Here is a 14,279-nt window from a genome sequence, read left to right on the forward strand (position 1 = left end):
GTGTTTTTCATTGCTCTTGGCATCTTCTGTGCTCCTAAGGTGTTCTGGGTGACTGTGGTTCAGTCTATGTTCTCTCGTGCATCCTTCATGTGCCTAATAAGGAACATAGGCTGTTTCTCGCAAAGCATGTACTTACATCAGTCTGAAGTATGGACAAAGGCTGACAGGCACTTCAGAAAATCACCAACCCAAATCAATGCCCGTTCACGTTTTGAACACCATACTTAAGCTTAAGTCATAAATAAAATAAATGATCATATTAAAAACAGAACAAGGGGCCTAACTTTGACACGAAATATAATGGCCACTAATAATAGGCTGAAAATTAAAGAGAAAAAAAGGGAAAGGATATGGATATTCCAAGCATCTTAAGCAGCCCTGAAAAATACCTTTATGGTATTCCATGAAATGTTGCACCAATAAATGGAATTCAACCTCGCAATGAGCATTAAGGACATTTTTATGATTTTATTGTACAACAGACCATGACTTAGGTTGTTCAAAAGCCTGGTATTGCCCTCAAGTATACTGTAAATAAAAAATTAAATTAAATTAAAAATTATTATTATTATTATTATTATTATTATTATTATATATTATTTTTGCCACAGCAAGTTCAGCAAAGAGCCCTCTTTTTTCATGAACCATTACTGAATTTGGCACATTGTTCTTTGAGATTAAAACAGGTTATTGATGTAACATCTTACTGTAGATTCTTTACATTGGCATACTGGATTTTGGGTTCTTAAAATCACCACATACAGTAGATGGAGGTCTGAAGAAGCAGAGAAAAAAAGTTAAATTTTAAAAGGTTGTCCTATGTCACAAACCAGTGCAAAAACACTATCCTTACACAGTCAAACAGTGTCAGGTGTTAATGTATAGTAAAAAAAAAAAAAAAAAAAAAAAAAAGCTTTTTTTTTATTATATATATTTGAGAACAATTGTTTGAAATGCATATATGGGTAATCAATTAATGGACAAAACCATGCATATCTGCTGCGGTTAAACATTAACATGTTCAAGTTGAAGATGTTTTTAAATGCCTTATCTTTTACACCTATGAGCTGTTTGCATTGGAGGAACTAAATATGACGCTCCATTTTTCTTTTTCTGTTAAATCTTTTCATTGCACTATAAAAGTGTATTGTTTATTCTGTTTGTGTTCAGTGTTGGGTGTAATCAGATAGCAAAGTAATTCATTTCTGTAATCTGATTACTTTTAAGTACAAAGAAAAAATAGTGTTACGCACTACATTTTAAATTCTTCTAACCAGATTACAGTTTCTGACTTTCAATTAATTTAATTACATTGAGGGTTGCATCTTTTTCTTAACATTATTAATATAGAATACATTCAAAACATAAATTTGATAAGTACATCTGTTTGTATGTGCCCCCTAACAAGTCAATGAACAAGGACATATGGACATTATTATGAATTTGTTGAGTGAAAAAGTGTAACCTAAAAAGTAAAGTAATTAGTAAAGTGATTACTTTTCAAAGTAATCAGTAAAGTAATCTGATTACAATTTTAAAGAAATAATTAGAATTTGCAGTAGATAAACAAGTAGAACTTACCCAACACTAACTGTGTTGCATATGTTTATCCAGAGCTTTCTGAGAGGAAACTTCTGGCTTTATCTACCAGATTATTGAATCCTTGATAAAATATTTAATTTTCAGTTTATTGATGATGAAACCAAGATGACTGAAGATGAAAAAAGTTGTAGTTTTAAGTTCAGTGATTCCAAAAAGTGATTCAAAAAAGTATTAAAATTAAGAGTGTAAATATCAATGTCACTATTTCATTTGTAACATAATTTATTAACATATTGATTTACAATACCTGAAGCAATGTCAAATGACAAGTTCAACGCGTTCATACAAATGATTTTGTTAGGTCAATGCAGTTGTTGTGATGCATTTCAATGTTTGATCTTAAGGACTTTTTTTCTTTTTGTATGATAAACAATTTTGGCACTGTGTTGGGTCGACAATTAATGACCAATTCAAAATCTTGGTCTTAAAGAAAAAAAATGATTTGTTATAATTTTATTGGGTATTAAGATATTGTGACCAGGAACACTTTGATGCGTTATCTTTTTACACTCCTGGTAAATACACGTCTACTATCATGTTAATTGTTTTTATGACTAAGATATAAGCATTATTTTTTTATTAATAATGAAAATATAAATATAATATAAATATTTTTAATATTCAGGCATACACTTAGTTTATAGCATTTTCCACAAATAGGGTACAAAATAGGGCCTTTAAAAAAATAAAAAATAAAAAGTTGAAAACAAAGGGTTCAAATAATGTAACTTATTGTGAACTAATTATTATTGCCAAATGTGTAATATTTAGTGTCCCACATTTTATACAGGCCTCTTACTCCATGATTTTCCCCAGTTACACACAAAAAAAAAAAAAAATTAAAAAAAAAATACATACATATATATATATATATATATATATATATATATATATATATATATATATATATATATATATATACAGGTGCATCTCAATAAATTAGAATGTCATGGAAAAGTTCATTTATTTCAGTAATTCAACTCAAATTGTGAAACTCGTTTATTAAATAAATTCAATGCACACAGACTGAAGTAGTTTAAGTCTTTGGTTCTTTTAATTGTGATGATTTTGGCTCACATTTAACAAAAACCCACCAATTCACTATCTCAAAAAATTAGAATATGGTGACATGCCAATCAGCTAATCAACTCAAAACACCTGCAAAGGTTTCAAAATGGTCTCTCAGATTGGTTCACTAGGCTACACAATCATGGGGAAGACTGCTGATCTGACAGTTGTCCAGAAGACAATCATTGACACTCTTCACAAGGAGGGTAAGCCACAAACATTCATTGCCAAAGAAGCTGGCTGTTCACAGAGTGCTGTATCCAAGCATGTTAACAGAAAGTTGAGTGGAAGGAAAAAGTGTGGAAGAAAAAGATGCACAACCAACCGAGAGAACCGCAGCCTTATGAGGATTGTCAAGCAAAATCGATTCAAGAATTTGGGTGAACTTCACAAGGAATGGACTGAGGCTGGGGTCAAGGCATCAAGAGCCACCACACACAGACGTGTCAAGGAATTTGGCTACAGTTGTCGTATTCCTCTTGTTAAGCCACTCCTGAACCACAGACAACGTCAGAAGCGTCTTACCTGGGCTAAGGAGAAGAAGAACTGGACTGTTGCCCAGTGGTCCAAAGTCCTCTTTTCAGATGAGAGCAAGTTTTGTATTTCATTTGGAAACCAAGGTCCTAGAGTCTGGAGGAAGGGTGGAGAAGCTCATAGCCCAAGTTGCTTGAAGTCCAGTGTTAAGTTTCCACAGTCTGTGATGATTTGGGGTGCAATGTCATCTGCTGGTGTTGGTCCATTGTGTTTTTTGAAAACCAAAGTCACTGCACCTGTTTACCAAGACATTTTGGAGCACTTCATGCTTCCTTCTGCTGACCAGCTTTTTAAAGATGCTGATTTCATTTTCCAGCAGGATTTGGCACCTGCCCACACTGCCAAAAGCACCAAAAGTTGGTTAAATGACCATGGTGTTGGTGTGCTTGACTGGCCAGCAAACTCACCAGACCTGAACCCCATAGAGAATCTATGGGGTATTGTCAAGAGGAAAATGAGAAACAAGAGACCAAAAAATGCAGATGAGCTGAAGGCCACTGTCAAAGAAACCTGGGCTTCCATACCACCTCAGCAGTGCCACAAACTGATCACCTCCATGCCACGCCGAATTGAGGCAGTAATTAAAGCAAAAGGAGCCCCTACCAAGTATTGAGTACATATACAGTAAATGAACATACTTTCCAGAAGGCCAACAATTCACTAAAAATGTTTTTTTTATTGGTCTTATGATGTATTCTAATTTTTTGAGATAGTGAATTGGTGGGTTTTTGTTAAATGTGAGCCAAAATCATCACAATTAAAAGAACCAAAGACTTAAACTACTTCAGTCTGTGTGCACTGAATTTATTTAATACACGAGTTTCACAATTTGAGTTGAATTACTGAAATAAATGAACTTTTCCACGACATTCTAATTTATTGAGATGCACCTGTATATGTATGTATATAAAACGGTCCTTAAACTTTTGACACTGCAAAGTGGAAAATGGGATGGAAAATATTTAGGTATACACTTACTAAACGGATGGCACTTTCCATGAACCAAATACAAAATAATTTATGCACCTCCGTTTACAAACATAACTAGCCTGCTTGTTGAAAACAATACTTGACAATGGTAACATCTATAATATCAATTCAACAGATTATGTCAAAAGTGTGACATTATTGAATGATTTTTACTGTAGGATAAATTCGAAAAGGTCAAGACCTCTCAGGTGGAATATGCCAAAATCACCATTTTAAAGGGATAGTTCACCCAAAAATCTCTCATTATTTACTCATTATTTACTGTGTGTGACTTTCTTTCTTCTGCAGAACACAAACGAAGGTTTAAAGAATAACTCAGCTCTGTAGGTCCATAAAATGCAAGTGAATGGGTGCCAAATTTCTGAAGCTCCATAAAAGTAATCCAGTGGATTAATGAATGTATGCTGAAGCGAAATGCTGAGTGTGTAAAGAATAGATCAATATTTAATTTTTTTTTTTTACTAAAAATGTTCGCTTCCGGCCAGCTATGGTTTGCACTTTGACAAAAATAGTTCTAAAAATTTATATATTCCTTACAAACACCTAGCGTTTCGCTACGGAAGACGTATGGAATACTTTTATGATGGCTACAGTAGTGTAGTCTAGGGCATACGCAGGTATATGCCATATGCCCACCTATCTTTCAAAGGATTTTGCATATGCCCACCTAAAATGAGGTCCTCGATGAATTCACAGTATGCCCACCTCTTCAGTCACTTCTACACCACTGGATGGCTATATGTGCTTTTTGGAGCTTAAAAAAATTGGCACCAATTCACTTGCATTTTATGGACCTACAGAGCTTAAGTATTCTTCTAAAAATCATACACATCTGGGATGGCATGAGGAGTAAATGATGAGATAATTTTAATTTTTGGGTGAACTATCCCTTTAAGGAGAGTATGCAGAAATTAGGTATTAGTTTAAACACATAGCAAAAAAAAAACAAAAACATGGAATTTGTGCCTCTGTTGCTTTTAATTCAAATAGTCATGGGGTACCAAAGAGTACCATATTTGTGGAAAGTGCCAGATACTGTAGATAACTAAATAACAAAAACTTCTCCTAAAACCTTAATGAAATTGTGCTCTGGCTATGTGACTAACTTTGCAACAAATAAGAAGCAGACAGCTATGACAGTAAAAAATGAGACGTTCATAAACTGACTGAATCCATCTGATATTGGAAAATCTGCCATCTAGAAATGTGCATATGAGGGAACTTTACTTTAGGGACTAGCATCATGTCCAGTTGTGTGTGAGTTGCCTGACAATGACAGCGTTCTAAGTTTTAAGTTCTACTCAGTGTCGATTACGTTACACATTCGAGCACAGATTTGGCAGAGCCACAGCAATAAAAGCAGACGCTTGCCGGAACTTCACCCCCTCTCTCCGGTTCATTCTTGAAAAGACGTACACGTTTCCTGGGTGACTATCCTCGCCTATTAAATTGTTTACAACATTAGCTCTCTTCCTCTGTGCTTCTCATGCTGTACTGTTGCCAAGGTACAGACATCTAGGAAAACACACATCTGCATGATTGAAAAACACAAGCAAAGGACAGCCAATACAAGTTAAAAGACTTAAAATGGAGAGCAGCTTTGTGTGGAATGCATGAGGTTATTTTAAGGTTGTATCTTTGTTTTCTTAAAGAGATGTACACTACACAGCTGCTTGAATATATTTTCCAACCCCACACCAGAGAAAATATATTGAATAAAGAAATAAACTATAGGGATAATTTAAGGAAATAAAGGGAGAAATACACTGAAAAACAAAAAGATTTAGTGAAGTAAATATTGTGAACTTGAAAATATTAAGTAAATTCTACATTTAAACATGTAAAAATGAATGCTCTAATTATAATTAAATATTATTTATGATTGATAGTCATCTTTACAATGCGTCATCATGTATCAGTCCTAAAGTAGAAAACCTTGTCATGTTTATTTGCTAATTTGAGTAAATTTCACTGGTAAATAAAATAAGTACATTTTACTTACCTTTACCAAGCTGGTGTTCCTAGCATGCACAGGCCTTGAATAATTAATGGGCTTGTTAATGGGCACCGTTTTTATTGTTAATTTTGATGTTACGTTTGATAACTTGTTTTGTGAAGTCTGATGTTCATTTTCTCCTCAAAATTACCCGTTCATGATCAAACAAATTATCTGTTGATTGTCACAGTCATCTTGTTATGTGCACCAAGTGTTGTGGTTCGTGTGCACAGTTCTATATCTTGTTCCTATCACCTTTAAAACAAGGTGATGTTTTCTCAAAAGCTACATAGCATGCATTAGGCATGTGGCATGATTAAACATGTTTGGAAAGTTCAAAACGTGACATGTTCTAATATGTTAATTTAAATGTTACTATGTTTTTTTTTTATGTACCATGTATATCATAATTGTAAATAAAAGTTACTTTATTTACTAAAATGTTTAAATTTAATTTACTCACTTTAATCAATATTATGCCATGAATTTTATACCAGTAAGATTTACTTCGAAAAGCATGCAAACATTTAAAAAATAATAAAAATGAAGTAAATCTTACAAATTACTTGTTTCAGTATTCACACAGCCCTAGTATCTGAATAGCTCGTTGTTGTTCTTTGCTAGTGGTGTTTGCTAAGGCAAGAATAACTTTAAATTAATATTGCTCATACTTGGGTTGGTTTCTCCCATAACCCTAAATATTAAACTTTACTGCATAACTTATCTTGCACCATTTATGCTACAGACATGAATGATAACTACAAATGTTTACCTTGTTTTCTATGCAGGTGCGGACAATTTTGCATGGTGGATGAAAAGAACCGCGATGAGAGAAAGGTGCCTGAGTTTGTTCCTGGCAGTAACATATGGCTCCATATGGTTAGGATTATGAATGGGGACAGGGTTAGGGCATCTGCTGCCTGCCAGGAACAAACCCAGGCACCTTTGTACAAAGTAAGAAGAGTCAGAAACCTCCCCATAGACTTACATTAAAGTAGGGAACTACTGTATACAGAAGGCACCATAATATCATAAAGCCTTGGGGAACACATCTCAAATCACCTTAGCAAAAGCATTGCAATGTTTTGGCAATGACCCACAACATCATTGCTGTTAGCATTGTGGCAGCGAGTTTTGCATGGGCAAGCACAACTCACATTTTCTTCAGTTTGCTCCTTTCGTCTTACGCTTTCTTTTCATTTAAATCCACTTTCCATATACATTTATGCCCATTTCAAAATAAAGTGAAGAAGAGAGTGAAAATGAAGTATACAAAGCAAACATGTAGAGCATTAAGGGGTTTTATTTTATGTGGCGCTTGTGTTAAGTTGGCAATATTCACTGTTATTATAAAGACATACACACAAAGAAAACAATCTGGTACAGAATCCGCCATGACATAAACTCTTGTCTTTAGGATTTAGTGCAAGAACAAAAACAATATGTATGCCAGATCAAAACACCTGTAATCTTTGTGCCCAGTGTTCTAACACAAAACCTGCCATACACAAGATTTTATTAATAACAGTCTACTGTTCACTATATGTGGCTACACATTTTTTGACTCTTATACATGACAAGCTTTAAGCTAAAAGATTTGGTCTAGGCATCACTGCGAGGATAACTTTATTCTCACTGCTGTATACTCTGTTCTGGTTTTAACATTGCATTTCTAAACTGCTGTTTAAATACAAACACAACATGACAAATACATGTCCATTGGTTTGGTATTGACAAACTTACAAACCAGACTTTTACACAAATATAAATAAAAACAAAGGTGCAGCATGGCAATCTGGTGTTAAGCTTCCAAATGCAAAAGAAACTGATACCTTATGCCTTAAATATGTAGTTTAATGAACATGTGCTGCTGCATGGATACTTTTCAGCATACTCAGTGAGGGGACACTTGCAAGAACAAAGAATTAATAAAACAGTTAAATGTTTAAAGTCTTAAGGTCTACAACATTAAATCCTTTTACCCCTTTGTATGACAGAAAAATAAAAACATGTATTGTGATAGTTCCTTTCTTTAACAACGATGTGACAAGGTGCAGCTCTGGTTACATTGTGCTATAAGTGTGTGTTATGATTTAGTTTAAAATGCACTGGCTTTATATGAAGCAACTCTTGAAAAGCAGTTAAGGCATCAGACGGTTAATTGGTTTACTGACAGTGTCATCGTGACTGACTGAATTATCGCAGGCCTTTATGCATCAATTCCATACCTTTTTTTTTTTTTTTTAAGGCTGATGTTTGTGTCTCAGCTCATTCTCTTATGCAGATTTCTTAGCCACAGCTAAACCAACCAGACCCACCAATCCAGCCAAACCAAGACCAATTCCACCAACAATTGCCATCCCAACAAGTCCATCTAGAGAACATAAAGAGAAGCACATTGAATACAAATTGATGATGCATGTGAAAACTACATAAACCTGCTGCTGTTATGCTATTTAACCTATATACTATAACCTGACCTGTACCTGAGAAACTATACATACAGAATGGAGAAATGGACTACACGTACACAAGTAGATACTTCATACATGTACATACATTGAATAGATACACATACATATACACACACACACACACACACACACACACACACATACAGTACTGTGCAAAAGTTAGGCACTTGTGAAAATAAAACCATGCAGATATGGGTCAGGAGCTTCAGTTAATGTTCACATCAACCATCAGAATGGGGAAAAAATATGAACTCAGTGATTTCGACCATGGCATGATTATTTTTTTTTTTATTAACTGAAGCTCTTGACCCGTATCATCATGATTTTATGCACTGCACTGCTGCCATACGATTGGCTGATTAGATAATCGCATGAATAAGTAGGTGTACATGTGTACCTAATAAAGTAGTCACTGAGTGTATATTGTGTATATGTTTCCAAACACGATTCAACAGCAACAACAACACCGATGGAGGACGCCAGGATCAGAGCTATGCTTTTGTTAGGGCTGTTTTATACAAAGAGTCTTCAGGTTACAGTCTTAACACTGGACGCGTGAGCTGTGCGTGCGGTACTGCATCCCTGAAGCTGCAGTGAGAGTAGAAATGAGGCGCTCAGCCTATTTTAAATAGGGATGTGTGAGACTAGTCGACTAAATGGTTCTGATGCTGCTAGTCGACACATTATTTACTAGTTGGTTAATATTTTTCCCCATTAAACTATTTTTACACATTTACGTTTGGCTTTATATTGTTACAGAGGCAGCACTTAAATTACTGTCATATTAATGTTACATATTTTAAATAGAATTAATAATACAGATATTATTTAAAAAAAGAGGATATCTGGAGCAGATACAAAGGTTCATTTCACCTCGCTGCGCGTGCTTCTTCCCTCTCTCACCCGCGGCGTGCAGGAAAATATCCTCTCGCTAGACAAGCAAACTCAGCAAAGTAGCTATAGAAATCACTTCGGTGGTGGTGCGGGAAGCGGATTTCCAAAATGTTTGAAAGTCCCTATGGATGTTTTCACATTTGAGTCTTCTTTAAATCTGTGCGTGGTTGTAAGTTATTTTTTCGCAGAGTGGGCTTTAACCTATTTATCAACACGATCTTTTACAACAAAGGCTTTTATGACTCAACATAAAATACTGAACTGAACTACTCAAGCATTGACTTAAAAAAAAATGACATCTTGGTGCAAGTTAACCATGCAGTAACAGGTACACAACACTTGCCTCATAAGGTTTAGATTTCAGGATGGTTAAGTTTATAGTAGATTTCAATTACTCACTCTCCATAAACATTGTATAATTTATGTCCGTTTTCCTTGGAAAAATTCTATGAAGTAATACAGAAATCACATTATTTTCTGTACAGTCACACAGTACAGATGCGATGAAAACTCAAAGTGCGTCTCCCGTTAAAGTCACACAGCAGCTCTGCTTACCCCTCGCACACACATATGTGAAACAGACGATACTCTTTGGATACTTTGTTGGTTATTCCTGTTAAGGGAATTGAAAAATTAGCACAATCCTCGAGTAGCAGGCTAGCAGTCTGTTTACTAATGGTGGCTGCCGACTCTTCGCGTTTCTCATTGCTTTGTGTGCCATACGTGTTTGACCAATCACAGGTTGCAGAACCTCCAACAGTCCCTCTTCTACCAAAGAAATATCTACTCTGAAGTAGGACCTAAAATGTCTGTCTAAAGTCCCTCTAAACAGCTAAAAGGAACTATAGTTCCTCATATGTGAAAACGACGTAAAGTACTGGTTCCAAGTAAAAGCACCGGGCTTTAGTTCCTGCAGTGGGAAAAGGCTTATGGAAGTGGACGAACGCAGTGCTTTGTTGGCGGGGATTCTTTGATTTGTGGATCTTATTTCTTCAGGATCGTGGGTAGTGTAGTTTCTCACTACGAATGGATGTGTATATATACTGTACACAGTATGTGTGCTTCATCTCACCTTTCTTCATGGCTTTGTCAATAAGCTTTTCCAGTTCTAAAGCTTGAGAATTTCCTGGTTCGTTCTTCAGTAAAGTCCTGATATATTTCAGACCTCTCTCATACTCCTGTGAATAATAAATGGAGAATGAGTGTTGGAAAGTCATTTCAACTGCAAGTGTGTGATGTAAATATTCATGGCTTTCTTAAACACCTTGAGCTTGTAGTTTGCAACAGCAAGGTAAAACAGGTAATCCCGCTGGTCATCCTTGGTGCCCTTATGAATAAGCTCTAGTGAAAGATAAAGTTTTTCAATATTTAGACAAGAGAAAAAAATATGGGGATTGTAAAGATTAAGGTAGAATACAGAATATTGGTGAACAAAGTGGAATACAGATGTTCAAGCCTTCAAAACGTACATAATTATGGCAAACACAAAAGCATGTTTGATAAAGAATTACCCTGCAAATGTGAAGAGACATGTTTTTAGAGCATTCTGTTAATATCTATGTTGATTAACACTTGTACCAAGGCTGTAACCATGTATTGAACATGGTTTCATTAATTTGTTGACTTGATGCCGCATTAGTAGAGAACAGCAGTATGTTTGCCGACAAGGCTGAGAGGATGCTAACATTAAAGCTAACCTCAAGCGGTTAGAACAGTGTGACATAAATACATGCAAGTCCTATCCAAATGTTTAAATGTCACGATTGTTACCATCTATTACCATCTATTTGCATTAGTTTATATCCAGCTGGTCACGTTTATGCATTCGTTAGCCAGCTAAGTTGCATATTTAAAGCTAGTGACGTGAGAAAGCAAATTAATATCTTCATGCAGCCGAGAGAAATGTATAAACAAATCCGAAACGCATCTGATTTCAATTCAATTTTTTTTATCATCACTGTATTCTTGCGCTACAAAAGGCCAGACACAGCGCAACAAATACAGTTTAACAGAAAGCAGGTGTCTGCTTTTAAAGTTCTTTTTAATTAGACATCATCTACAAAACAGTGCTCCTGCACAAGACGCTGAATAAACAAAAACAAAGGGAAACAGAGACGTTCGTCTAGTGCGCGTTTACACAGAAAAACATATGGATTGTTGCAAAAGCGTTCGGTGTGAACAGCCCCTTACAGTTGGTGGAGGTCTTTGGCCATTGCGTCTTACACTCTTAAAAGCGTTTCTCAGATTAAGCAATGAGTTGTTTAAACGCTTTGTCAGGAAAGATGTTCAACTTGGAAATGTGTGTCTCAAGATCCTCGCATTCGGTTCCAGTCTGTTGTGTTCCGTCTGTTTGAACAGCCCCAGGTCTGAGCTCATAGTCTGAGCCAATTTACCACTGAGTTCAGCCGAATACCACTGCTATCTGTGTATATTGCTACTCTACATACACCTATACTGAAAAAAAAAAAAACAAAACAATGTGGTGTTTTGCTGTTATTATGAAGCTTGTGTCTGGAGTAGTAGGAATCAGTGCAAGTGTAACACCATGTGAACTGTCTATTGAAGAGTTTTCCCCCATCATTTTAATTTTGACTTAACATTTGAGAATATGGACCAACTTTAAAATTCGAATTAGTTCATATATAGTCATATTTATATATTTATTTCATTTAAAAAAAGTATAATCCATTTTCATGATTCAGTCAGTAATGTTTATTTTTGTAATAAAGTTCAGCACTATTTTACTTTGAGTGTTATTTTATCATCCAGTATCGATTTTAAAAACTATCTTTGATTAATCAGTTATCAGCAGGTACTGCCCAACTTAGTCATCTGTATCGGTAAAATCCACTATTGGCCGACCTCTACTAGAGACTGCATTGGCGAGTGTTCTGACCCAAAACAGATCATATTTCTTCAGAAGACATGGATTAAACCACTGGAGTCTTATGGATTATTTTTTTGCTGCCATTATGTGCTTTTTGGAGCTTCAAAGTTCTGGTCACCATTCACTTGCATTCAATGGGCCTACAGAGCCGAAATATTCTTCTAAAAATCTTTGTTTGTGTTCTGCAAAAGAAAGAAAAAATCTGGGTTGACATGAGGGTGAGTAAATGATTAGAGAATTTTCTTTTTTGGATGAACTATCCCTTTAAGTAAACCTTCCTACAAGCAAATAAAATGCGGTAATCAGGACATGACAAACAATAATGATCTTTGCACTCTAATGATCTCACACGTCTGACTCTGCTGAATAAAGATGAACTTTCTCATTGAACTCGTGTATTATTTTACCATCGAGCAGCACGATTCCCTTCTTGATGTCCTCTGGGTGTTTGCTCCTGATCAGACACCACGCATACTCGAACTGAGTGTCTTTAGAAACACACTTCTTCGCCAACTCTGCCTTGTATTTCTTCCCGAATTTCTGAAAATCAAAGTAATACAGAATTGACGACAACCTGCCCACGATCATCGGGTCAAATATGAAGCGCGTTACACATTAATGAGAATCAGTAAGACTGCGGAGAGGCACATTCACACACATCCAGAGAAGTTTTCACATATGTTAATTCACGGGAATTATTTCAAATAGACACGAGAAAAGACTACAAATTACCTCCAGGTCCTCTGGAGCAACAACGTCACCAACAACAGCCTCCATGATGACGGAAACTATGATGTGTTTACACCGGAAGCTCCCCAGTCACATGGCTTCAATTCCACTTTTGCAGCCGTTTGTGTTCCGGAAGTATTTTCCCCATTCATTTCTTCCATAGACTTTTAATAAACTCCTTCATAAAAAAGTTGTAAGCCATGAACCAAACCAACCAGCTCCGATGTGAATCACAACATTGCAAACTTTGTTTTGAAGCCAAAAAGTGTATTTAAAAATTGGACATAAAGATAAAGGTAGAAGACTGTGTAAATACCGTCTTTCATGAAGGCACAAACTACAATCCCACAAAGCATTGCGAATTATGTCATTGAACATAAAACTATGGAAATATATAAATCTACCGATTTTAGGTTGTTGTTTATAAGTATAGAAACAATATGGTTTAAATTTATTGCTAATTATCCCGATATGTACACATTTTTGGACTTTTTGGACGGTACTTTACACACCATAGGCATATTTTTCCAATTTATATCAGTGTTAAATGAGCGATCTGGAACGATTTCACCGTGACGCCATCTGACCAGCTTAAATACGGGACAAATCGCGTCTTTATTCCCGTATTTATCTTTAAATACGGGACGATCCCGTATTTTACGGGACGGGTGGTAACCCTTTATCAGAAGGGCTTTGGGACAAGTCTTTTTAGCAAGTAAGTTCACTCGTCGGCCATCTTTGGAACGCTCATGGGCAGCTTTTTTTTTTTTTATGTAAACAAGCGGCATGCCAGTGCAGCTCCTACCTACTTGAATGAGGAAAGACAGAAATCTCCAAAACTGTTGGTCAAGAGTACGATCAAAGAACATAATTCAAATCAGCAGTAAAAATCTAACAACACTGGTATCATAAAATTGTGATTCTTTACCTTAGATTACGCGAAAAAAAAAAAAAGAAAATTTTCTGGCTCGTATAGATAATGCGCACGCGCGTTCTCGAGTTGACTGACAGGCGATGTCTTTATATAAAAGTTGATTGGCTCTTTTACCTGTAAAGGCGGGACTTCCTTTCTACATCCGTTGACCGTTGGGAGCTTCATTTTTCC

The 14,279-nt window shown here is 35.7% G+C and overlaps 1 protein-coding gene across 1 annotated transcript; it reads right to left on the reverse strand.

Annotated features, from left to right (window-relative positions):
* Positions 1-7,475: 7,475 nt before the first annotated feature.
* Positions 7,476-13,334, reverse strand: LOC127434170 (mitochondrial fission 1 protein-like). The gene is made up of 5 exons (XM_051686714.1): positions 13,178-13,334; positions 12,853-12,985; positions 10,823-10,899; positions 10,631-10,736; positions 7,476-8,564 (listed from the first exon to the last, which is right to left on the reverse strand). Exons 1-5 carry the CDS (start codon positions 13,220-13,222, stop codon positions 8,467-8,469), a joined length of 459 nt encoding a protein of 152 aa, XP_051542674.1. The 5' UTR covers positions 13,223-13,334; the 3' UTR covers positions 7,476-8,466.
* Positions 13,335-14,279: the final 945 nt, after the last annotated feature.

This window comes from Myxocyprinus asiaticus, chromosome 4 (genome assembly GCF_019703515.2).
Source record: "Myxocyprinus asiaticus isolate MX2 ecotype Aquarium Trade chromosome 4, UBuf_Myxa_2, whole genome shotgun sequence".
In the NCBI taxonomy this organism is placed as follows: Eukaryota; Metazoa; Chordata; class Actinopteri; order Cypriniformes; family Catostomidae; genus Myxocyprinus; species Myxocyprinus asiaticus.